This window comes from Peromyscus maniculatus, chromosome 13 (assembly GCF_049852395.1).
Source record: "Peromyscus maniculatus bairdii isolate BWxNUB_F1_BW_parent chromosome 13, HU_Pman_BW_mat_3.1, whole genome shotgun sequence".
Taxonomy (NCBI): Eukaryota; Metazoa; Chordata; class Mammalia; order Rodentia; family Cricetidae; genus Peromyscus; species Peromyscus maniculatus.
Genome location: NC_134864.1, coordinates 35,369,685 through 35,397,086, shown reverse-complemented (window position 1 = coordinate 35,397,086; position 27,402 = coordinate 35,369,685). Strand labels below are relative to the sequence as shown.

The window sequence follows — 27,402 nt, the reverse complement described above, 5'->3', positions numbered from 1 at the left end:
CAATCGGGAGAGAGAGCTTTGAACTTTGCCTGGGCAAAACGGTAGAGCTGGCCCTGGTGGTGTGAGTGTGGGCAGCCCAGATCTGAGGTCCTGAGAGCAGGAGAGCTGGCCCCGCTCCTTACTGCAGGCTGCATTGGGTGAGCTACCCGAGGCAGTGCTGGAGAGCTCACCCAGGTAGTGACGATGAGGGAAGGCTGGAGGACTGACCAACCTGGCTGCGACCCAGGCCCAGAACCAGGACTATGAGGTGGCCCACCCCAACATCTACTGAATCTATGAACTGCCTGAGCATGTGAAGGAAATGAACCTACAGATCCAAAACAGCAGGATCTCCATGACACAGGACAATGGAATACCCAAGAGGAGCCCAAGAGAGAGCCCATTATGGGTGGCATAGCAGAAACCAGAGGCCTTGAGCCAGACTAAATGACTCATGGCTATGAATACTTACAAGTAAAGATGAAAGGACGAAAGGGTAAACTGTGTGACTCAAGGGCCATACTACAGCTTCTATGACAAGATTATATTGTTATTATTATTGTTGTTGTTTGTTTTGTTTCTTTTTTGTTTGGTTTTTGGTTTTTCTTTTAAATTTGGTTTTGATGTGGTAGGGAGGGAGGTTGCAAGGGCAGAGGGCAGATGGGAGGGGATGGGGAGGTAAGTGGAATCGGAATGCATGATGTGAAATCTACAAGGAATCAATGAAAGTTAAAAAAAGTGACTGAAGAGAGAAGGAATTTATTTGGCTTGTGATTTCAGGTCATATCATCACGGATGGAAGTCAATGGGTATGAACTCAAGCAGTAACTTGAATGCAGCATCTTCTAACTAGGAAATTCAGTCACGGCCAAGGAAGTACAGAAGGAAACATGGAGGGAATGCTGCCTGGTGGCTAACACAGTCTCATGCATATCTGGCTCCCTTGACTGGCCATGCACAGCTCAGGACCACCTGCCCAGGGATGTACAGCCCACAGTGGGTTGTACCCTCTGACATAAATGAGCAATCAAGACAGTCCCCTGTAGACCAGTTTGGTTAGGAAATTCCTGTCTTAGATGACTCTAAGCTGTGTAAAGCTGATAGTCAAAGCTCACTAGAGCAGAGTCTTAAGTACTGCAGGCTAGCCTTGAGCTCATTGTCTAAGGATGGTCTTAAACCCCTGGTCTTCCTGCCTCCACTTCCAGAGTATTAGAATTACAAGTAAGAACACTATATCCACCATTTTTGTTTTGTTTGTGCTTTTCTTAGTCATGATCTCATCACGTAGCCCAGGCTAGCTTCAAGTTTGTGATCCTCCTGCCCCAGTCTCCAGAATATTGGGATTACAGGTATGTATCCCCTTATGTTTTCATTAGTCTCATAACGGGAGTTTTGCTTGATGTCTGTGCAGCATGTGTGTGCCATACCCGAGAAGGCCAGAAGAAGGCGTCAGATCTCATGGAGCTGGAGTTACTCATGAGACACCATGTGAGTGTGCTGTGGGATGTTCTGTATGTTAAATGTGTTGCTCTGATTGGTTAATAAATAAAACACTGATTGGCCAGTAGCCAGGCAGGAAGTATAGGCGGGACAAGCAGAGAAGAGAATTCTGGGAACAGGAAGGCTGAGAGTCAGAGAGATGCTGCTAGCTGCCGCCATGAAAAGCAAGATGTAAGGTACCACCGCCATGAAAAGCGAGCCACGTGGCAACTTATAGACTAGTAGATGTGGGTTAATTTAAGATATAAGGACTAGATAACAAGAAGCCTGCTACAGCCATACAGTTTGTAAGCAATATAAGTCTCTGCATGTTTACTTGCTTGGGTCTGAGCAGCTGCGGGACTGGCGGGTGAGAGAGATTTGTCCTGACCACCGGCCAGGCAGGACTGGAGAAAACTCTAGCTACATGAGTGCTGGGAATCTAATCCAAGCCCCCTGAAAGAGTAACCAGTGCTTTTAAGTGCTGAGCCACCTCTCTAGCCTCGACTTCTTTTCGTCATAATTGTTGGACATTCAGTTGGACAAAGTCTCTATCCTTTCTTCATTTTCATTTTGGTGCATGTGTGGGCGTGCGTGCATGTGTGTGTGTGTGTGTGTGTGTGCATGTGTGTGTATGTGTCTATGTGTGTGTCTGTGTCTATGTGTGTGTCAGATTCTTTTCCCTTTTTTGCTGATTTATAATAGTCTCTGGCACTTCACAGCTTTTTTCCTCTCCAGTTGAAAAAGCATTCTCACAGCCTTTCAATTTTGCTCGTGGTCCATTTTATTCCTCTAGAGTTTTCAAACATTACATACTCAAGTTTGTAATTTTCCTTTTCTCATTTCGAGATTTGGGCCTTTAAGAAAATATTCTGATGTACAAAAAAACTTCTCTCTCATAATTTTCATGCTAATAGAGTTGTTTAATATATCTGAAATGTGTGATATGAGATAAGGCTCTGTCTTTATTTATTCATTTTGCAGACATCCATTTCACCCACACAATTAGGCCAAATTTTAAAATTCTTCTTACTAAAATGTAAGATTTTACAGAGATGCTCACTTCCTCATAGTCTAATAATATACCATGCTTAGATACTTTTAATCTGAATCTAAGTGATAAAATTGAGATATGGAGTTTAAGCAAATTGGTCAAGGTCATGCAGTTAGTAAAGGTCATACTTGAACTTGTTTCAAATATATTTTGGTACGTGTCCTACAAGTATTCTCCTAGAAGCCAATGCTGTGCAGAGTTAAATGCATAACTAGAAAAATGAGAAGGTCATGTACTTCAATACACCAGGTCAACCATTGCACACATTCATACATACTTGCCACTGATGGGGAAATGTCTTTCTGTATGCTGTGAATATATGTTGTTCTGATTGTCATAAATAAAGCTGTTTGGCCTATGGCAAGGCAGCTTAGAGGCAGGCAGGAAATCCAAACAGATAGACAGGAAGAGAAAAGAGAGGCAAAGAAGATGCTGGTAGCCACCAGCAGGAGAAGCAAGATGTAAAGATACCGATAAGCCAGAAGCCATGTGGCAAAATACAGATGTATAGAAATGGGTTAATTTAAGATATAAAAGCTAGCTAGGAAAAAGCCTGCCATGGCCATAGTTTAAAACAATGTAAGCCTCAATGTGTTTATTTGGGTCTGAGCAGCTGCGAGACCAGCGGGTGAGAGAGATTTGTCCTGACCACAGGCCAAGTGGGACCCAGGAAAACTTCTGACTACATGCCACATTTTACCAACAGTCATCTCTTTAGGTATTGGCAAAAATTTACAGATTCTTCTGGAAGGAATTATCTTGGTTTCTTTTCCTGTTGCTATGATAGAATAATCTTTGGGAATTCAAGCAGGAACTTGAAGGCAGGGAAAAATGATTCTGGCTCACAGTTCAAGGTCCAGTTCATCATGGTAGAGAAGTCCTACAGCAGGACATTGCAAGAACTACAAATGCAGACATCTTCCCATCTCCATTCTCCATTTATAGAGCTAGAATCCCAGCTAGGGAACCACACTATCTATACTGGATGGTGACAGAGGATCTTCCCATCTCAACTGATGTAATCAAGAAGGGAGAACCCCCCAGATCTTTCTCCTAGGGAATTCTAGAGCTCATCAAGTTGACAAGATTAACCATCACACGTAGAAAATTAAATAGAGGCTCAGAATTCTATTTCATATTCACGATCTTTATGCTCTGATGTGTCTTGAGAAAAGCACCCATGGGCTAGAATCCCAGACTAGATATAGACAAGAAGGCAAACAATAGCCGCATGCATCTCAGACTCAATATGGCAATCAGTCTTGTGTTCTTACCTCTACAGGGAGCACCTTTCTCACTGTCACACTTTCCCCACTGTTACGGACCTCACTCTCAAACTGCAAACCAAAATAAACGCTTACTTCTTAAGTTGCTTCTGTCAATCATTTGGTCCCTACCAATACACATTTATATATTAATATATAGTTGTATTAGTTTATATATATTTGTTTTATATGTATCATTTTTTTCAGTGCTAGAAATTAAAACAAGAAGCTCAGGCATGCAGCTATATTCCCAGCCCTCTATATCTGAAAATTAAACATTACTAGACACAGTTAGCATCAGAGTAGAGATAAAAGAGGAAGGTGACCCAAGTTGAAAACTGGTCCAAGAGGGATGGGGAGGCAACTGCTTTGGCAAAGTGTTTGCCTCTCGGGCATGACCCAAGTTTGCTCCCCAGAACCTGCATAATAAAAGTTGGACATGATGGCATGATTGTAATCTCAGAACGGCAGAAGTAGAGATAGGGGATTCTGAAGACTCACTCACTGGCCAGCTGGCTTAGCCAACCCAGTAAACTACAGGTTAGTTCTTGCGGGCCACAAGAATACATTATAGAGATTCAGCTGTGTATTAAAGCTATACTTCGACCAACCAGGGTCCATCAAATGGGAAGCCATTTATCATGAAATATTTGGTGTTATACAGCCTTAATATTTCAGCTGTCTTTTGTTATGAAATTCTTGCATGCGCAAATACTTCCAGACCATTTGGCAAACAGTTCAGCTTTTCAGACCTGCTGAACTTCTAGGTGACTAACTGCCCCTCCACCCCCTGCCTGCCTGCCTGCCCCCCAAGTCTAGGAGACAAGCAGGCTGTAGATGCATAGCTTTGTTTCTTGTGCAAATGAAGCTCAGATCACCCCCTTCCCTCAGGACTGGGGCAGGGTAGAGAGACTGACTGAGGACAACAGGGCTTTTTGCATAAACAGGTGCAGTAAGGACTGGAGTGGAATTCCAGAGGCAGACACAGAACCTTGTAACTAGAGAGAAGAGAGGAAGACTGATTCAGTAGAGGGTAAAGCATATCTCTTGTAGAGTTTATCAGGGCCAGGAATAAGGAGCCAGGAAGAATAGATGGAGGACCAAGGAACAGAGGACATAGATGCAGTCAAAAGCATAGGAGCTTCCTAAAACTATGAGGACAGGAAAACTGGGCACAGAGAGGAGCTGAATGTGAGGATGGAGCTGAAGCTGCATAGATAGAATCTTGTCATAGAGGAATAAAGTTAACGGACAAAAGAGCGTAGTGTACATAGATTCCTTTCCTTCAGATACCCCACGCCATATGTAGCGCCTTTCCTAGGGCTCTGGGAGGAATTTTCTCAGTTATCCTTAGTCAGTGAGAATTTCAGTGTCAAACAGCAACAGCAAAAAAGGTGAACATCGCCTGAATAACAACATGCCAGATTGACCTCTGGCCTACATATGCACAAACAGGAACATGCACACACACACATACATAGAGAGAGAGAGAGAGAGAGAGAGAGAGAGAGAGAGAGAGAGAGGAAGAGGGAGGGAGAGAGACCAATGAACCTTATTCATTGCAAGAAAATAAGAGAGAAAATTGGAAAAAATAAAAATTACAGCTTTGAGAGCTGTGGGACAATATCAGAAGGTATATTAAGTGCTTATTGGAGCCCAGAAAAGAGAAGGTGAACGTATGAAGCGGAATTAATGGTGCCTGAACTGTTTCTAACTGTGGTAGATGAAATAACTTTAGTCAACCACATCGCAGTCAGTCCTATGGAAACCAAGCCTAAAGATTAAACCTTAAAAGCAAAAAGACTGCCAGGCGGTGGTGGCACACACCTTTAATCACAGCACCTGGGAAGCAGAGGCAGGCAGATCTCTGAATGCAAGGCCAGCCTGGTCTACAGAGTGAGTTGCAGGACAGCCAGGGCTAGCTACACAGAGAAACATTGTCTCAAAAAAAAAATAAATAAATAAATAAAAAAATAAAAGGTCAAAATGGTTGCAGAAAGTCCCCAAATCAAAGGACCATTGAATTCTCACTAGCAGCAGAGGGCCGAGAGAAAAGTATACTTTCCAAGCAATAAATTGATTTTTTTTTTCTTTATGTCAACGCAAAACTATTTAACTCTACCAAAAACACCCTTCAAAAATCAAAAGTCAATAAAGACATTGTCAGATAGAACTGAATGATTTCACCACCTACAGTCCCTGAGAGTGAAGGAAAATGAGATGGCATGGGAACACAAAGATTAGGGAAACAGTACGAACATCAGAACAGGTAAACCCACACAACTGTATAAAAAACATTTTTTCCTTCACTTTGAGAAGTACACATGACAAATTAAAGCCTCAAACTGACACTAGTACTGGAAGAGACTGATTTTTTTTTTCACCCAAATGTTGTGAGGATTCAATCTTTAACAGACACCATTTTTTTTTTCCTGGCCAGAAATTGACAGTTGCATTATAATATTTTTATTATTCTCTGAAGTTAAATGTACATTTTCTACCAGTGTTTGCTGGTCATTCATTCTCTTTTGATTTTTTTTCTCTCCAGACCTGGAAAAAAAATGTATCTGGAGTTGATAATAGAAGTACCCTCCATGCAGCATTTTTTTTAAAGAATTTTATTTATTTATTATGATTTTTCGAGACAGAACTGTCTGGGTCAGTTCTGGTTGTCCTAGAACTCACTCTGTAGACCAGGCTAGTTGACCTCGAACTCAGAGATCAGATTACCTTTGTCTCCCCAGGCTGAGATTAAGGGTGTGTGCCACCACAGGCCAGCTCCGTGAAGCTCTTTCAAAGGGAACTTTTCAATTCCTTATCAATTATAGGAGCACAGCACCACAAAATCCTAAATCCTAAATCCCAGGGAAGTATAGTTTTAATAACTTTGCCAGTGTTTAAAGTAAAAAACAATTCAACACATGTTCAGATCAGGGTCAAATTCTTCGGAAAACCCCTACCAACAACAATATTGATTTCAAAATTTTAACAAAAATATCCTCTAAGCAAAAAAGCATAAATTCAAACATTTAGCTCAAAATGCCTCAAATACTGGTGATCAAAAATAAGTAAATCATATGCTACTAAAAGATGTACACATACAGTAGCAATTAATAAAAAAAAAAAAAAAAAGAGGCCCATGGATTTGAAGGAGAGCAGGAAGGAGTACCTGGGAGGGTTTGAAGGGGGAAAGGGATGGGAGAAATGTTTAAGTATATTATAATCTCAAATTTTTTTTAAAAAATGTAAGAGTCATGTACTAGAGAGATGGCTCAGTGGTGACGAGCACTGTCTGCTTTTCCAGAGGACTGGAGCTTTATTCCCAGCACTACATGGCAGCTCACAACCATCTCTTAACTCCCGTCACAAGGAATTCCATGTCCACTTCTGGCCTCCATGGGCACCAGGCACACACATGGTACACAGATATATATGCCAGCAAAACCTTCACACACATAAAGTAAAATTAAGTAAATCTTTTATTTGGAAAAAAAATAAGAGAATATGTATCCAGAATAAACAATCAAAATCATACCATAGTCATTTCTTTAATAATTTTTATCAATAAATAAGATTATTTTCCCGACCCTTGTGTTCACTGACTTGACACCTGTACTGACTGTCCCATCGATGCCCTAAGTGTCTACCAGTGTACAATTAGCCTCTTCACACATGTCTCCAAACATGGTGCTCTTCTTACGACCCATTCCACAGCATTACCATCTGCTTTGTCTCGATTTCCAAACCTGAAGGTGATCTGAGTCCAGTCCTGTGTTTTAGAAAGACACCCCTTGTTATTGTTTTCCCTGTAAAGTCTCTACCCCCTCCTCTCTCCTCTGCCCCTCCTTTCAATCAAACTAGTTTACCAAGCCAAGAAGCCTGGAACCTAGATAAGAGAAAGAGAGGTAGAGAAGATGTTATCTATGTCTTAATGACATCTTGCTGTGGAATAATCACTTTTTATGCTGTGAAGAAGTGTCGCTTGGATTGGTTTAATAAAAAGCTAAAAAGCCATTAGCTAAGCAGGAGGCTTGGGTGGGACAGGAGGACACAGAGGACTCTGGGAAAAGGAAGGGCAGAGTCTGAAGAGACACCATGAAATGCAGAGCCAGCAGGATGGGAAGTATGTACTTGAGGTAAACAAGCCTCAGGGCAGCACGTAAATTAATAGAAATAGGTTAAGTTATAAGAGTTAGCTAAAAACAAGCTTAAGCGATTGGTCAAGCATCTATAATTAATATTAAGTCTCTGCATGGTTATTTGGGGAGCAGCTGGCATGACAGAGCGGATCAGTGGTCTAGACGGAAAAGCCCACCTACAATAACTCATATTGAACACTTAAATTACTCCACCCAGTGCTCATCTATGCAGTAGATACTCTTGAGAAGATTGATTCAGCCTCCCAACTCAAGTAGCACATGAGTATAAAAAGGACAACAGCAGTTGTCCATCTGAGTCTGAAGCTGTGTCTTTAGTGATTTGAGCGTGGTCCCTCTAGTGCCTGCTAGTGCGTGGTTCCTCCAGAGAATGTGTCGCCAATGCAAAGCTATTGTTCTTAAATCCAAATAAAATAGAAAGTGAAGGTGGGAAAGGAAAAGGGAAAAATTATAGGATAAAAGGCTGCATCCACAACAAGAAGTTGTAGCTTTGACCTTTCAACTTAACCTTCTTCCGCTCTGCTAAGTCCCAGGGAAGCCTACATTTCCTAAGTCAGAATGCACTTTTAGTACATATTGTAAGTGGGTCCCACAGCCAGGCCTAGGAGATCCTAGAGAGCTCAAGAATTTTGTTCCTCATGGGAGTCCAAGAATATCCAGCTAAACCCATCTATCTATCATCTCAGTAACCAGCACCCTGGAGAGCTACTTCTCAGCCAAAACCACCACTGACCAAGTCACACTTCTGCACAAAACTTGCAGGATTCAAGTTTCTGCCTGTGGTATTCCACACCAGCTGGTGCAGAAACTTAAACATGTCCACCAAATTAATCCCATTAAACTCTGTGACTTCCCATTGCAGAAAGCTCATTAAAGAAGGATATTATGGGATTGTCCATCTTACTCCACCACTGAAATCTACTTAAGAAAACAGGATTCCGGGGCTGGAGAGATGGCTCAGAGGTTAAGATCACTGGGTGCTCTTCTAGAGGTCCTGAGTTCAATTTCCAGCAACCACATGGTGGCTCACAACCATCCACAGTGAGGTCTGGTACCCTCTTCTGGCCTGCAGGCACACATGCAGACAGAACACTGTATACATAATAAATAAATAAAATTAAATAAAATAAAGAAAACAAGACTTTCTTAAATGGCATGAAGTATCAAAACAACACAAGAGACACCCTGTCTTGAAAAAACAAAACAAAACAAAAAACCTCAAAAACTAGATAGCAAAAAATTAAGTAAGAAACTAGAAATTAAATACACATGTTCCAAAATATGAAAATAAAAATATTTTAAGAACAAAGAAAACAACATATAAAGAAATATATACATTATATCTCTCATAATGCCTATAAAATAATATTAAAGTATTAAACCAAATGTGATAGCTGTGTCAATAAATACAAATGAGGTTTATTACCTCTTAAGGAAAAAATAGCTCAATCTCTCAAAGAAAGACCTGGGTTTTTGTTTTGTTTTGTTTTGTTTTTTGTTTTTGTTTTTTGTTTTTTTGCTGTATACAAGAACTACCAAATTGAACATGATTCAGAAAAGTTTAAAATGAAGGTAAAACAGAAAATGAAAATTGTAATAAAATGACATCTGGTGATCTGATATCAGACTAAAGGGAATTTGAGTGATTAAATGTAGTGAAGGATGATTTTCAATGCTGAAAGTAACAATACATAATGAAAATCAAATGGTTATGAGCATCTATGCACTGAGAGAAATGCCAGGAACCATATTGTAATATGCAATGTTAACACGTCACTCTCAAAAGGAGACAGTAAAGTATAGAAGACCCAATGCCATAATCAAGAAGACAGAACTCATGCATTGTTAATGAATGTTATGCCCTAATAATAGGGAACACATTTCCTTCCCAGGTGCTCACAGAGCACATGCAACAGTGATTCTATATTAGGCCAAAGGGGGAAAAAGAGTAAGTTACACAAAATAGAAAACAAACACTCTCTAATGACAACCCAATCAAATCTCCAATTATGGATAAGGCTCTTTACTGATTGTTGAAATCTTAAAAACTTACCAATAACTGTCTGTCGCAGACCAGAGGACAGATGTGCCAATGAAATGCAATGTGGTGACCTGGATTGGGTTCTGGTACAGAAAAAGGACTTGAATAGGGACAGCTGAAGAAATCTAAATAAAAAAGGAAGAATAACCCGTAGTAATTAATATACCAACATTTTTTCTTACCTTTGACTGATATAACATGATAACATAAGATATCAGCAGTAGACAAAAATAGTTGAAAACTATATGATGATTATCTGTACTGTGTCTATAGCTTTTCTGGAAATATAAAATCAGTACAAAATAAATGGAGTCACATTGGCCAAGGGATAAAAGCTCTCCTTTATGAATAAGCTCTTGAGCTCTAACATACAGCATGTTTTAGGTCATTATTGCTATGATGAAACACCATGACCAAAAGGAACTTAGGGGAAGAAAGAGTTTATTTGGCTATCAGCTCCAGATAACTGTTTATCATTGAAGGAGGTCAGAACAGAACCTCAAACAGGGCAGGGACCTGGATGGAGGTAGGAGCTGATGCAGGGAGCATGGCGGAGTGCTGCTTACTGCCTTGCTCCTCATGGCTTGTTTAGCTTGCTTTCTTATAAAACCCAGGGCCATCAGCCCAGGGGTGGCCCCAAGCACAATGGGCTGGGCCTTCCCCCATCAATCACTAATTAAGAAAAAGCCTTATAAGCTTGCCTACAGCATAATCTTATGGAGGCATTTTCTCAGTTGGGGCTCGCTCCTCTCAGATGACTCTAGCTTGTGTCAAGTTGACATAAAACTAGCCAGCACACAATATGATGAGAGGAGTAACATATTTTAGAACTGAAATCTATTAGAGCGGATATCAGCTTTTCTCACCATGTAGTGTAAATATTGATAACTATGTCAAATGGTACATATGCTAATAGTTTGATTGCTGTAAACATCATATTAAATATACTTACATCAAAACCTCATATTGCACATATTAAATAAATGCCCTACCTCTAAAAGTATAAAATGCTAAGATCAAGAAACATAATTAAATATTTGTTGTTATTACTCAGTGATATTAACTGTATAAGATAATGGGTTTCATATATGCACTTGTCATGTTTGGCTCTAGCTACTCCTCTAAATACCATCTGTAGCTTGCCCTACCTCCATCATTTTCCATTTTCCTAGAAGGCATCCTCTGTGTTCAGGGCATCCTGTTGTGTTTTGGTGGTGGTGTTCTCCTTAGTTTTTAGTTTTCCCATGACACTTTTTGCTCTTTGTATAGCTAATTTCACTTAACATAACCTCCAACTCCAGTCATTTTCCTGCAAATGACATGATTCAATTCTTCTTTGTAAATTTTAATTTTGTACCATGCACCATGGTTGTTTTCCCTTGGGTTTTTTGTTTTCTTTTGTTTCCTCGTTCATCTGTCAATTGACTCCTGGGCTGATTCCATATAAAAGGAAAAGCACTTCCCACACCCAACCACTAACCAGGCCTGACACTGCATTGCTTCCAAGTTCAGACAAGATCAGGTGCACTGAGTGTGGCATGGCCATAACATTGGACAAACAATTATTAAGAAAAAAGGAAATGTGCACCTGAAATAACAGAATCTGTAAGGGTGAGTGAGCATGAAAACACATTTTAGTCTCTGGCACATATTTAAAGTTGTTATCAGAGGGAAATTCATAGTCTTAAATTGTTTGTTAACACAAAGGAAAGACCCCTGTCTCCCTGCTGCCTCTCAATGCCTGAGGCAGGTGGGAGCACTGACCCTGGGGTTAGAAGGACAGATGGGAGAGCTACCTCTACCTACTACCAGCTGCAACATTTTTGGGAGAGCAGACCCAGCGCCTTACAGGGACAGCACAATAGAGTCATCCCTGATATTGTGAGCATGAAGAGCTGTCCCCGGTACTCATCTGTCATGTGGCAGCATGGGCAAAGAGATGCCTCTCCCCCCCCCCCCCCAGCACTCAGGAGAGTGGTTCCTATGCCATCCCTGGGCAATACAGTAGAGCTGGCCCTGAAGGTGTAGAAGAAGGAGATCTGATCCTGAGGACAGAAAGCGGGAGACCTGAACCAGCCCCTTGCTCATCACTGCACGGAGTAAACTCGCCAGGACAATGCAGGAGAGCTCACCCTGGTGGAAGAGCTGGTGGGATGACCAACCCTGCAATTACCCAGGCCCAGAACCAGGGTTATGGGTTGGCCCACCCCAACATCCACCCCATCTGTGATCTGCTGGAGCATGTGAAGGGACTGGTCCTGAAGACTCAAAGCTGCAGGATTTCCACAACACAGGGCAACAGCAGGACATCCAAGAGGAGTTCCAATGAGGGCCCAGCAATGATAGTGTAGCAGAGACCAGAGGCCTCGAACCAGACCAAAGACTCGCTGCAATTAACGCTTGCAACTAAAGATATGTGGACAAAAGGGCTTACTGGGTGACTCACCATGTCACACTACAGCTTCCATGATGAGATTCTCCTTGCCCCCCCCCCCACTTTTTTTTCTTTTTTCTCTTAAATTTTATCTGGTGTCGGGGCCACTGCAAGGGCAGAGGGCAGATACAGGAAATGAATTGGATCAAGGTGCATGATGTGAAAGACACAAAGAATAAATAAAACGAAAGTTTAAAAAAAAAGGAAAGAATAAGAACAGAAGAAGATTTAACTCCCAACTACAAAAGCCAAACAACAAAAATAAAATAAGCTGAAATATAGTAGAAGGTGAGAAATAACAAATAGAAAGGCAGAAGTGTATCAGGGAGACAGTAAAAGAATTTTGATTTAAGCACTGAGACAAGATGTTGGACTTTATCAAGTAACAACATAATAAAAACCACTGCCTCATTTAATCAGTGGGGAAAAGCAGAGAAAACAAATATAAAGGATTGGTAAGAGGGGAATAATCATTAAAGTGTATGATTTTTTTTAACGAGACTACCCCATAGACCTCTACAGAATATTATTCTAAAAAAGCAGGTAGAAATTGGACATTTTCTTTTAGGAAAACTTTTAGCAAAGTTAACCAAAGTAGATTCAGAACAGATATGAATTTCTGTTGAATGAGTCAAGCTCCTGAATTGCTGTGCAAATTGACATTTAAATTAAATAAAAAGAATGACAAAGAGAACTTATAAGACAGAAAAGATGGCGAGGTGATTCAATTCCTCTCCTGTCTGGAACATCCTCACTTTATATTCACTTTTATTATTATTATTATTCTCTTCCACTTCCTTCCCTGCATATAAGTCATATTTCTCAGGTTGAACGCTGATCCAGAAGAGAGATTTTTTTAGGTAAGTTTTTCTTTGATGCTCCAATTCATACTGAGACCTTCTCATAACTTCATCAATAATGTAACTTCAGTTTATGGCTCTGACATCTAGTCCCAAATGGTCAATATACCTTCCATATTCCCTTGTGAAAAAAATCATATCCCTGCTTGAAATATTAATTTGTCAAAAGCAAGGGAAAAATCCTCAAATTCCAGACAAGAGACTTGGTATTACATTATGCCTGAAATAGTACGCTTAGCAAATGTCTTGTGATTTGTCTTAGACTTCAAAGCTGTCATGGTTCCTCTTGTGAACTTCCATAGCTTCCATCCCAAGCTCTGACCTCTCCCCCCGGAAGCATTCCCACATCTCAGAGACCACCAGTTCAGTGGGTAAAACAATATCTCCTCCTACTCATTTTTCTCTCGCCATATCTGAAGATTTTATCATCCGAGCAGGATTACTTTCTCTCTGAATTGCATCAGGCTCCCAGCCAGTTTCTTAATAAGCCCTGGTGGGGGAAAAGTGGCCATGAATAATCAAGAGCTGTCAACATGAGTGTGGATCATGCTGAAGTGAAGTCATGTTTATTTTTATGAAAATGAGAAGGTGCTGAATGAGCTTTGTCATCAAGCGATCATGAAAATATTTCTTCTCAGTGTTCCTTTTACTTTGAATTCTCATGGTTTTGAATTTTTGTGTTGGTGAGCCAGACTCTTAAGAAATAATGCCAGTTACTCTGGCTTTTTTTTTTCCTTTTGTAGGGTTGATGGTGTCAGCAGAAATTCTTTGAACTGTAATTTAAATTTTTGAGGAGAATAAAGTCTGCCTTTGAGTGATGTTGTCTCTACAGGGGTCACATGGAGCCATGGGCCTACATCTGCTCAGTTACAAAACATAAAAGTCATTTTCCCCCCTAGATATTCTTAATATGATAAAAAAAAATTAAGTATCTTGGTTTTATCTTTAACAATTTCCTAGTTTAAACTTCAATTTCTCTTTGATATAAATGTAACTTTAAAAAAAATAAAATCTAGTTCTAACTCAGTTTAGGCCACCCTAGGACTCACTCTGTAGTCCAAGCTGATCTCAAATTCATAACAGTCCTGCTTCAACCTCTTGAAAACTAGTGCTACTGCACTCAATGCCATGCCTGATTTGACTTCTCTTTTCTTTGAGAGCTAAAGAAAAATTTTATCTAGCGTTATTACCTTGAGTTAATTTCAGATGGGAAGGAAGCAAAAAGCGTGTATAAAAAAGGACAAGCTTTTGATTCAAATCAAATGTCTTCTGCATTTCTCCACTTCTGGAGGACAGTCAGGTTTGGTTTAGGAGTTTTGTTCTGTTTAGGAACTGACACCCACTTAATCGTTTGTTTCTTGCTGGCTGCCCCCTGGGAAGGCTTTCTGGTGGCCTCTCACCATACAACAGTGAGAAAACCAAGGCAGAGCCTGGTTCCACCCAACTTGCCACCTGACTGGGGAAGCAGACTCATAAAATAATCATGTAATGATGCATCAAGGAAAGGCTAGGCTCAAGTGACATGGACATCTGAAATATTCTGTAGAGTCAGACAAGGGAATGGACGGTATTTGCATGGAGAGCTGAGGACCTATGGGTACCAAGAAGGCATATGAGTGGAAGATAAAGAGCATCCACTTTAGGGATGACCTCAGGCAGCTCTGTAGTATAAGGAAGATTGGTGTAAGGAATGACCATAAGGAGTGTTTTGTGATACAACTTGCCATGAAATCAATCAGTGATTTTGATAGAAAAAAAATAGAAAAACGAGCCTGGGTATATAGCACAAAATAAATACAAAATAAACTATGGCTTCTGTTGTTAGAACTTTCCATTCCATGGTCCTCTATCTCTCTCCACAGCTGCATGTCTTCCCTGCCAATTTCCAAGGATGTCACCCTGGCTCCATCAGCCCCCAGGCGAGAGGCCCTTCCCAGGTGCATTCCCAAAGCTCTTCTAAAACAATGGAAGTGATCCTTGAATAAACACAACCGGTACAGTAGTTATTCAACAGGGTCAACAGTTAACAGCATGACAGCCAGCCCTGCTTCCTGAGGACAGTCTTTGTGCTAGGGATGCCCCATGGAGAATGATCTTTTCACAGCCACTTTTACTTTGGCAGGAACTTTTACTGCCATGATTTTACCAGTGAACATTTAGAGAACAGAGAGATTAAGAAAACTCCCCAGGGTCACATACCTAGAAATTTCCAGGGTTGGGCTTTGAATTAAGCCTATGCCTTCAGGATTCGGTACTCCTTTGGAAACAGACAAAGCCCTTGCTCACATAGAACTTACTTGGAGCAAGGCAGGGAGATGATAGAAAAGTAACAAACAAGAAAATTCATAATCTGGATCATTTCAGCATGTGGCTAATTTTACAAAGGAATTAGATAGTGGTATGATACATGAGGAAAGGGAGAGAGGCGGAAGGGTTGCTGCTTTCTAGCGGGTATCCAGACATGGCTTCTCAGGGGAGCGACCTTAGAGATGATGTCTAAAGATGGAAAAAAGACAAGTCCACAGAAAAGAGGAAGGGGAATGACTTCCAGCAGAGAAAACGGCAACTGCCATGCTGGATGGGTTATTGGGTAGCATGAGACAGGTGTGCATAGTGGAGGAACTGAGAGAAACTTGAGTAAGAATGAGTGTTCTAGTTCTGTTTCTATTGCTGTGATAAAATTCCCTGATTTAAAAAAAAATCAATTTGGGGCAGAGAGGGTTTATTTCAGCTCACAATTCCAGGTGATAGTCTATCATTTCAAAAAAGTCACCGTGGCAGGAGCCTGAAGCAACCAGCCACAGAAAATGAATGCATATATTTTCATTGCTTGCTTGTGCTCAATTCACTCTTAACACAGTTCAGGACCTTTGCTTAGGGAATGATGCCACCCAGAGTAGACTGGGTCTTTCCACATCAATTAACTTAGGACAGTCCCCCACAAGCATGCCCACAGACCAACCCAGTGTAGACAATCCTTCACTGAGACTCTTCCCAGTGGATTCCAGGGCATGTTAAAATGACAGGAAGCTAACAATCACAACAGGAATGTGAAATCGCATAGGCCGGACTCGTAAAGAGCATGACATCAAAGTGAGATACTGGGCAGCAAGGAACTTCTATAAGCAATATCTGATTCATATTTCCAGGATTTTACCTGAATTTGTGTTTGGAAACACACATAGTTGAAGTTAGAAGACAGGTTGGACTCACTGCTGGATTCCATGAGAAACAGCCATGGTTTGTTTAGAGCAGGGTGTTTGCAGTGGGCCTAGAAAAGGGAATAGACCCAGAATTTAAAACCTCCTGATGAATTTGATTAAATGAGAAGCACGGAGGAATGCAGAGTTACTCCTAGACTTTTGGGCTTGTATAGCTGCCAGTGGTGATTCCTCCTAAAAGAGGAATGAGTTTTGACTTTTTTTATTTTTTTAGTTTTTGTTTTGTTGTTGTTGTTTTTCAGGGATGATGATGAGGTTTGGTTGACTATATTAGACCATCAAGTAAAGACATAAAGCACAAGCTCGTCTATGTGAGGTTGTACCCAGAGCTAAAGACAGTAAATATAAGTGTCATCTGCATGTAGATGAGCTGCAGAGCCAGGAAGATAGACAGAGTAAAGATGAGACACTGGGCTATAGGACCAGGCTTCGGTGGTTAATAAACTGTCCATGCCTGCGGTAGATCTCAGATTCCCTGTCAGTCAGTAGTAACAAAACATAGTGAGATTGCTTCTGCTGGAAGAATCAAAATCTAGTTAGGACTCCTCTTTCTCTTGGCTTGCTTGCCTCTATGGCTGACAGGTAGGGAGGTATTTTTATTCTTTTTTCTAACAAGTTCTTTGCAGAGATTGACTGACTTGCTGACGTCCTCCTGAAGGAACGTGGATAATAACTCTTAGATCATAGTTCAACTTTCCTTCCATTGACTCTCACATGAGTCCCTGCAGATAAAGGTCCTGACGTATTTCCTTTGAGAATGTTCTTGACAGTGGGACCCTGAGATGTGACTAACCGCTTTATGTAAATCAGATCGATCTGAGGTGACATTCCGTGGCAGCACGAAGGAGTAAATAGGCACAAAGCTGTCTCTACCGGCCACATAATCATTTTGGAAAATTCAGTTTCAGCCCCGAGATTTACAAAAGCCCAGCAGATCCTTTTGTCATCCGACTGTAAGTATTTACTGGGTGCCCTTAGGGTGCCTAATACTGGATGAGGCTGCTTTTGTGAGCAAGCCAGCAGGTCCTCAGCCATGAAAATAGAAATTTAATCACTTGCTCATCCGAGCATTTCCCTTCTGCTTCTGCAATATGCTTTTTTTGTGTGTGTGAATGACTAACAAAATGTTACCAAGAGCCTGCAAGTCCAGGCTGGAGATGCAGGGAGGAGAGATGACTCATGCTTCTGACGTCAAAGCCTCCTTCCTTTCTGAGGAGGAGGAGGAGGAAGAGAGTGGTGAAGGCCGGCAGAATGGCCCAAATGCCCTCCTGAGACCTGTGTGGGTCAGAACTGCTTCCTCTTCCCCCGCCTGGCAAAGATGATTGCAACTCAAAGTTTCAGCTGTGAAACTTCGATTTCACTGTCGAGTTAACTGGAAAACTAGAAACAGAAGTCTTTCTTCCTGTCAAGTGTTACATCATGTCTTTGTTAGGAATTCTTTTCCCCTGGAAAATGTTGAAGGCTTTCCATTCCTTTCCTGGGGTGTCTCATGTTGTTTTATGACTTAGGTCATAGTCTCTTTGAGCTGTTGTACCATGAGTATCATACACTGGGTAGGCTCAATAATGCTTGCTTGTATCCTGCAGTTGTGAGACTGGGAAAATCCAGTGTCAAGGTGTCAGTGAATGCCCTCTTTCTGGTTGGCATATAGCTACCTTCTTCCACATTAGAGAGAGAAAGAGAAGCAACCAAACATTCTAGTCTCTTAACCCTTTTCCTCTCTTATTGTATTCATTTCATTGTTACTGATTTTTGAAGGAGTCTCTAGTAGCCAAGGCTAGGCTCAAACTAACTATGTAGTAGAGAATGACCTTAACCTCTTGAGCCCATTGCCTCCTTCTCCCAAGTGCTGGAATTATAGCACAGGCCACCACACCTGGCCTCTTTTTGTTTGTTGGTTGGTTGGTTGGTTGGTTGGTCGGTTTTGAAGACACAGAGCATCTCATTCCATTGAAGCTAAGCTCATAACCTACCTGACATAACCATCCCTTAAGTCCTCATCTCCAAATACCATCACACTCAGGGGGCAGGGTTTCAACATACACATTTGGGGCACAGCAACATTTATTCCACACCTCAATCATAACTGAAGCTTAATGACCTAAAGGCCTCAGGAAGACTGAGAAAGTCCAGACAGGAAAGCTGAGTTGGCTAGTCATACCTGTGGGCTCTTGAGGCCCCAGAAGGCTTGGTAAGAGGATCAGAACACCAACCCCTGTTGGCATATACCACTTTGAGACTCCAGGGGAACTGACCTCCAGATGGAATCTTCTATCCCAAAAGTTCCCTTTATTATAAACCCCCACATGTGTGTGTGTATGTGTATGTGTGTAGAGATGTACATATATTATATATGTTGAGAGCAATAAACTTTTTCAGTCTCTAATCTTTTGCTTTCCTTCTTTTACTCATAAGTAAAGATAGATGGATAGATAGATAGATAGATAGATAGATAGATAGATAGATAGATAGATAGATAGATAGATAGATAGATATAGATAGATAGATGATTGATAGATAATGATGATGAAGATAGATAGATAGATAGATAGATAGATAGATAGACAGACAGACATATGATAGGTAGGTGATATAAACATTTGATGACAACTCTTCTGAATTAAAATATCCTCCACAGTCTCATTATTCCAAGTTTGGTCCCAGTTTCTAGAAACTTCAGGAGATAATGCCTACCTAGAGGAAAGAGGTCAGTGTGGATCCTTGAAAGTACATCTTATTTTCCCTACCCTGGCTTCCTAGCTGCCAAAGGTCTATGAGTTTTCTCCTCCATGTGTAATACCCTAAGTTAACCTGTAAATCCCAAATGCCCAAGTACCAGGTAACTTTCTGGAATGCTGGGAGTTGTAGTTATTGGAAAATAACAACAAAGCCTCTTGGGAAAGTACAGTGGCTGTATGTGTTTGTCCATAAATAGCTCTATAGCAGGTGTCTCTGGGCCACTCAACTGGAAGTTCCAGGGAGTGGTCCTGACCAAAGTCCATCTTGGTTGGTATTTAATATTTTAATAAAGCGTGCTTCAAATGGCTCAAAATGGCGGAATTGGATTTTCTCCAGCGATGAATCTCAAGATTAGCACATGCCTACTCACATCCTCCTCTACCTCAGCACAGCCAAAACGATGGAGCCAGATGACCAACCGTGCGCTGAAACTGTGAGTCAAATAAAACTCTACTCTTTGAAACTGGCGTCAGGTATTTTGTGACAAGAACACAAAGTCTTGGCTAGCACAACTACTTATAATTTGTTTTGTGGTTCTTGAGAGAAATACACTTTATTGGCCCTTTAATCTTTGCTTTATCTTCTGTTATTCAGAAGCCCATCTTCATGCCCTGCTCGGTAGGTTGACTCATAAGAGTGTCTTGGCATGGCTGGGCTTTCATTACAGTAGTTTCTGGAACCACAGATGTGTCTCAGTTTATGAGGGGGTTTATATCTCAGGAAACCCATGGTTGAGAAGATCATGAGTTGAACGTGTATTAATATGTCTAACAGCTGTACTCTGCAGGGTGCTGATTGCTGGCTCTCTTGATCACCTAGCTGGGAGCTGTGGCACAGTGCCCCCTGTTCAACATCGGAACAGAGTCTCCTGTGCCACAGGCTGCTAACCTAATAGAAGAGACACTTAAAAATGTAGCATCTGCTCAATGTATCCTGCTTTGGAACAAGTTTTTTTAAAAAAGCACAAATTGAACCATCATATGTCAATGATTGTCCCTGCTAATTGTATAAATTTCGTGGATCATTTCAGATATTGAGACGGGTAAGATAAGCTGCTTATGTCTTTTAGATGCTCTTAACATATATCTACATACTTACCACTGGTGTCCTCATTAGGCATGATTAGTTTAATGTTAGTCCTGGCCCAAATTAGACCTCAAAGTATCATTACCATCCAAGGGCACATGCCCAATGGCCAACAGGAAACAGCCCAGTTTTCCTAGTTCTGAGAAGAGGGCCTGACCCCTGAAGCATCACAGCAGCCAAGGGCACTTCTTTCCTAGCATGTAATTCTTCTAAGGAAAGCAAATTAGAACAGGAGTCGGTGGGAAGATACCCAACAAATACTGAGTAGAGTAAAGCAGATCTATCGGATGGGCTTTAGAAATGAGAAATGGACCCTTCCTTCCCTAGAGGGATACAACTCTGAATACAGGAATCAGAATTACAGTTCTTCAGAAAGTACCTGGGACTATGATGCTATGATGATAAATTCCTCTTTCTTTTTTTTGGGGGGGAGGGGGCGGGGAAGAGGGGGTATATAAATCTATCCTCTCAATCCCTTGTCTTGATCTTCTGTTTTTAAGGAGCATTCCTTGGTGTCTTTGCCTGTTTGTTTATTTGTCCATTTTTCTTTTCCCTCTTAAGGAGACTGCCTGTTTTCATCTTGGAGAAGATCTCCATTATCTGCCTGATAGCTCTCCCTCCAAATCTCTTAACTATTCAGCTTGGAATCTCTCAAATCTGAGTGTGCACTGAGAGAGAGAGAGAGAGAGAGAGAGAGAGAGAGAGAGAGAGAGAGAGAGAGAGAAAGAAGCAGATCAGGCCTGGTGGTGAATGCCTGTAATCCTATCTGTTCAGAAGACTGAGGAAAGAGGATTGAGAGGCTTTCTTGAGCTAAGGAGTTCAAGGCCAACCTGAGCAACTAAGTGAGACTCTATATCAAAATGAAAAGTAGACAGGAGTCAGGGCTACTGCTCAATGGTAGAGAACTTACTTAGCAACAGCAGTGGAAGGGTGGTATCTGGTTCTTTTTGTTGTTGTCGTTATTGTTTTTCAAGACAGGGTTTCACTGTGTAGCTTTGCCGCCTTTCCTGGAACTCACTCTGTAGCCCAGGCTGGCCTTGAACTCACAGAGATCCACCGGCCTCTGCCTCTCAGATGTTGGGTGCCACCACTGCCCAGCTGGAAGGGCAGTTTCTGGAGTTTACACTAAACAAACTCAAGCTCCTGGCAGCTACCGGACCAAAAAGTGGGAGTAAAATCATCAACAATTATTCCACATCAGGAATAGGAAGCAGTTCGTGATTACTGTGATGAATAATTATTATTTGGGAATAGAAAATTGCCAAATGAAGCACAGATTAATGTTGGGGCAAAATTTAATTTTTACTGTATACACTTCAATATGTGATGGTGGTGGTAATCCCAATAAGAAGGAAACTGTGGTACAAAGGGTTAAAAAACTTGAGTGATACTGATAGGCCCCAGACCCAGGTTACTACCTTCTCAGGTGGGTGCCCCAAGAACCCAGACTCCGGTCCAGTTGATGCAACAGCAAGAGGTTTATTGTTGCGGCTGTACGGTCGGGCTAACTCAGCTCCAGAGAGCAAGAATCGCGCCTATTGCAATCACATGGATACTTTTAAAGAAAAAACCCACAAAAGCCATAAGATTACAATTCCCATACAATTTCATTTCGATTGATTTATGTCTAGAGGCTAATTTCATAAGATCATGGCCTGATCACAGGGTGGGTACAGTCACGTCCGGATGCACATTTTTCCCCGAAACCTCAAGGGGGCGGGGATCAGGGCGGGAGTGGAGTTTACACAAAGGTCACAGTGGTCCTTCCTGGAACACTTGGAATTATCCCAGTCACAGTTGAGCACATCCCTTAACAGAGATCTCTTTACATTGTTACATTGTGGCAGGGGTGGTTGAATAATGGCTGAGTCAGGTTGCCCTTGGAACTAGTTTTCTTTTTAGTTCCTTATTCTCCTGGGGCTTGGGAGAGTGTAAACCTGAAGGGTTAGGGTCTTTCAATACCACAGTGTAACTGTCCTGAAGGGAATGAAAATATTCTAGAGACCCATGCCCTCCCTTTGGCTACTGAAGCAATGGACCCCAAGTAATTGGGATTTCCCCAGAAATCTCATGCTGGGAGAAGGAAAAGGTTGAAACCTGGTGCAGCCAGGAGAGCTTAAAGGGATTTCACACCATTCTAACAACTCATCAGACCCCTTTGCCGAAGACACTACAGCTGAAACAATGGTGGGTCAGCAATGGGCAGGGCCACACCTTGACCCGGGGCTGCTTACTTGCACATCACTCTTGCTTCTATTTGCACCTAAACTTCATGTCAGGATCCCAAAGAGGGACGAGGAGCATCACTTGACCTCATTCTCTCTCTTCCCAATGTGCCCACTTTGAATAAATCTCATCCATTTGCTTTTCACTCTTTTCTCCTAGGACAAAGGAATGAGTTAACATGATCAGGTGCTCCTGGGCTCCACCCTGACCCTAACAACTCTGGTAATAGTTTTTCTCTGACTTGAGAGATCTGGTAATAACCACTGGGGAGAAGACTGAGGTTTAAACTATGTTCTACCTGGCTGAAACGCTGCCTTCCACTTTCCAGTGCATATTGGACCCTGAGTGCCATGACCTATCAACTCCAGGAATCAGCAACTGAGTTTCTACCAGTCTACTGCTTGTATGTACTTCCCTATCCCATTCCTAAAATAAATCAAGTCAAATGCATTTCTCAAAATAGTGTTAATTCACTGATGTCCCTCCAGCCTAGAATGAACCTTCTTTTGTTGGGCCTAGCATCTGTCCAGCACCCTTAACCCCATTGTGTTTTCTCCCAGTCTCCTCTTTTTGAGGTCTACCAACTCTCCTCTAAGTCCTGAATATATAGTTGGTTGTTTTTACTCTTTACTCTTTTTTTTTGGGGGGGGGCACCACCCAATTCCCACATAAATACATAAGGAAATTTATTCTTTCTTATAAATGTCCGGCCATAGCTTGGCTAATTTCTAACCAGTTTTTATTCCATCTACCTTTTGCCTCTGAGCTTTTTCCTTTTCTTGCTTCTGTGTATCTTACTTTCACTCTGACTCCATGGCTGGCTATGTGGTCAGGTGACTGGCCCCTGGAGTCCTCCTCTCCTTGTTCTTGCTCCTTGATTTCTGTTCTTTCCAGATTTCTATTATTTATTCTCTCTGTCTGCCAGCCCTGCTGTGGGAGCCCATGGAGGTTTCCTGGTGAGATCTGAGCTTGCTTTACCCAGCAGGGCTGCATAAGAGGATGATTGGACCACGGGCCTGGGTACCAGGTGTTTGGAAGGGTCTACACTTGGTTCTATCTAGCAAGGGGGAGGTCTTTTGCCTCACCCCTTGGCATTGTTATAAAAAGCCCTGTTGGATAAAGTTCTGGATAAGGATCCAGGATCTCCCAAGTCTATCCTGTGTTTCTATCTGTTTCTCTCCCCTCTATCCTTCTATCTAAATCTCTTATCCCTCATTCCTTAATAGTACCCAGGGAAAGGTGGGGGCAGGTCCCCTACACCCCGCCTATCTTTTTTCCTGTCTTGCTATTGGCTGTTCAGCTCTTTATTAGATCAGTCAGGTGTTTTAGACAGGCACAGCAACATAGCTTCACAGAGTTAAACAAATGTAACATAAAAGAATGCAACACATCTTTGCATCATTAAAACAAATGTTCCACAGCATAAACAAATGTAACACATCTTAAAATAATATTCTACAATATGAATATCCTCAGAGGCCCAGGCCAGCATCTAGAAGATCACCATTCTATATTCTTAAGCCTAACCATCCCAACCGCCTCCATCCCAACCGCCTTCCTTCCTTCCTTCCTTCCTTCCTTCCTTCCTTCCTTCCTTCCTCCCTCCCTTCCTCCCTTTCTTTCTTTCTTTCTTTCTTTCTTTCTTTCTTTCTTTCTTTCTTTCTTCCTTCCTTCCTTTTGTTTGCTCCCTGCAAATACTGCCTCTGTGGCACACCTGTATTGCCCCTTCACTTTTCTCAGTCTCCTTCCTCTTAGCCATCCTTTCTGTGAAATTCCATCTGCTAGTGTGACTGACATCTATGTTCATGACAGGATCTTGGCTGGCATAGCAACTGAAATCAGGAATTGAAATTCTCTCTACCTCTGGCTCACACTTAGCTTATAGAAGACATCGGAAGTGTTTGCCATTTCCTGCTCAGCCACATTCATCCAGCACAATGTCATCAAAGCTGGGAGCTCATGTGCTGTTCTTCAGAATGACAGTATAATCAAGAGCTCTGCCACTACATTGTGGCAGAAAGTAGAAGAGTTGACACAGCCCTGAGCCCACACCTTGAAGGTATGCTCTTGGGCCTGTCAGGTAAACAGCAAACTGCCTCTGGCAAGGCTTGCCAATCAGAATAGAGAACCTGCATTTGTGAGGCCGACTACTTCCTGCTAAATGCTGAGAACTACAAGTTTGCCTCAGTAAAGATATCACATCGGGATAGACGTTATTATAGGAGCCTCCATCTGATTACTTTTCTGATAATTCACAAGCAGTCTCAACCATGAATTTTTACCTCTCTAAATGGCAAATGGGCAAGATAAATGTGGACACCAAATTTCACCATGATCCAAATCTTCTAAGCATTTGAGGTTCTTTTGGGAAGAAAAAAAATAAAACTTAAAAGACTCATACATGTGTCTATGCAGTACGCTAGAATCAGCCTTATCATTCTTAGAAGGAACTCAATATGCATTTTTAGAATTAGCTTAGAGATACTGTTAAAACTATAACTCAAACCTTATTATGGTGGGATTAATGGAATTAAGGAAAGTTCTTTTTTATTTGTTTTTTCTTTTTCAATTTCCAACTCTATCCAATAATCATTTTGTACAGATGTCTTTCCCACTTGATAGTTCCTCAATAATTCTTCTTCTTAGACATTTCCCAGAGCCAACTCCAAGTGACCTATTGGTGATTCTACTGAGACCAGCGTGGCTTTCTCCCTTTCTGGCCATGCATTCTGAACCTTCCAAGTCAGTTTCTTCAAATGTAAAATGAAAGAAACAACATTACTGTGGAAATTCAATGCATTTGAAATACAACACAAAGCTGGAAAGATGGCCCAGTGGCTTAGAGCACTTGCTACTGTTTCAGAGGACCTGAGTTCAGTTCCCAGCACCCACACCTGGCAGCTCACAATTTTCTCTAACTCCAGCTCCAGTGGATCCAATGCCCTCTTTCGGTCTCCAAGGATACAAACACACAGGGTTCTTCATATACTCCTACATACACATGAAGAAAAATAAACCCTAAACATTTTTAAAGAGATACAAAGCAGCTACCATAGAGCCCAGTGCATGGAAAGAGTTTAATAAATCATAGCCATAGTGATCATAGCTGACCAGCAAAACACAGCCTCAACTAGCATCTCCTGAGTGGCGTCGTGGGCCAGACACTGTACTGAGCCCGTCAGTAAATGACATCCCCTCCTCTCGCCAGACGCTACTCATGGGAGTAGGGTTCTAGTTTCAATTCCTTTAATTACACTCATTCCCAGGCATGCACCAGGAGAATGGCAAGTGTGGACAGTTATGAATAATTTATGAGCTCATTAGTCACTCATTCCTGCAGTGATTTCAGACCTTTCTACCCAGAAAGCAACAGCACAGATTATGTCATAACACCATGATCCCCGTCTCTTGTGGAAACTAGACAAAGCTTTAGACCCCTCACAGGCACCCTCATCTTCCTTGGAATTTTTGCCTACGGGAACAGGGACTGACTTCCAGTTTGACCCAGACGGCAATGACATTCTCATGTGATCAAATTACGGTCCTACTGCTCTTACCTTCCCTCACTGGGGAGTCAGTCTGCAGCTTATTAAAAAAAGAAAAAAGGCAGAAAGAGGAAGGAAGAAGGAGGAACACAAGAAGAAAGGGAATAAGAAGAAAAGTGCAAATAAAATCCCCTCGGGATATGCTCTGCCGCAGATGCCATGGATAGAGGCACCTTGTGACTTCAAAAGAAGATGTTTTTAATAAAACAATCCTTGCTTCTGTTCTTCTGGATACAGTGAGATCCAAGAAGCCAGTATAAGCAGGATGGGCTGACCTGAGAGCTTAATAGAAAGACTGAGATAAACTTCTGGTCTTGGCTCCTATAAACTGCCCGAGGCTCTTGACACTATATTTAGCCCTTTGGATTCATGTTCACACCATCAACACAGCAACTGTGAGCAGGCTGCTAAGGCACATAGTCACACATCAACATCAGTCACACTCACATCTCTGCATCAATCCCTCTCCCGGGACAATTTGAAATCCTTTATGAACAGTTAGCTACCAAATGTAAACATTTTGATTTTCATAAAAGAGAACCTGTACAAACAAAGCAAATGAGCATTCATGCATCTTAGTCTCCACTCGGGGATTTGTCTCTGTCTTTCCATCATTGGTAGTAGCAAAAGTCATTCATTCCAGAATGGACCAGGTTTCCGGAATAAATACTCTTACCTTCAGAAAATGTCTAGTCACCATGAACTAACATCTATACTATAATCTGTGGGGATAAAATAGAAAGCCCTTGATTTCAAGGAATGTATAGTCGAGGAGGAGTACATGAACCTAGGCAGGTGTGAGCCCTGAGCTGTAGGCAGCAGTCGCTGGTGAAGAGGCACTCTGGCTGTATAGCCACTGGGCGGTGCTGACTCTGATCAAAGAAGGCCTCCTGGAGACATGGATTGAGACAAAAAGGTTTAACATTAGCCTTCTCATTATCAAATTCTTCCTAAAGACACACACACAAATAAAAATAAACTCCTGCCCTCGGGTAGCTCATTAAAACTGATGAACCAGTAGACAACACTTAGTAGAAAGGTCTCCACAATAGAGGTTTCCAGAAGGAGTAATAGGATATTAGGTATGGTGCTGAGTTTTTAAATACGTCTCAGGTATTTTTTTTTTGGTTGTTATTGTGGTTGTTTGGCACAGGACTCTTCTTTCCTTAAATGCCTTCTGCAATGGCTTGATGCTTCATATCTTGCAAAATCGTTGGGTTTCAAAGCATTGTAACTGAAGGACCCCGTATAAATGATCAGCAGAATTAGCCATTAACACATTAGCCCTCCTTGGGGGGACGTGAAGGTGAATGGGT

The 27,402-nt window shown here is 41.7% G+C and overlaps 1 protein-coding gene across 2 annotated transcripts in view; it reads right to left on the bottom strand.

Annotated features, from left to right (window-relative positions):
* Window positions 1-7,238: 7,238 nt before the first annotated feature.
* Window positions 7,239-27,402, bottom strand: part of Ap1s3 (adaptor related protein complex 1 subunit sigma 3) — a 118,555-nt gene continuing 98,391 nt past the window's right edge. For both annotated transcript variants that reach the window (XM_076549979.1, XM_076549978.1), the window contains exons 5-6: window positions 9,988-10,100; window positions 7,239-7,546 (exon numbers count right to left, since the gene is read on the bottom strand). In XM_076549979.1, the coding sequence (XP_076406094.1) occupies window positions 7,474-7,546; window positions 9,988-10,100 (186 nt within the window). In that variant the 3' untranslated portion in view covers window positions 7,239-7,473. The remainder of the gene's footprint in view (window positions 7,547-9,987; window positions 10,101-27,402) is intronic.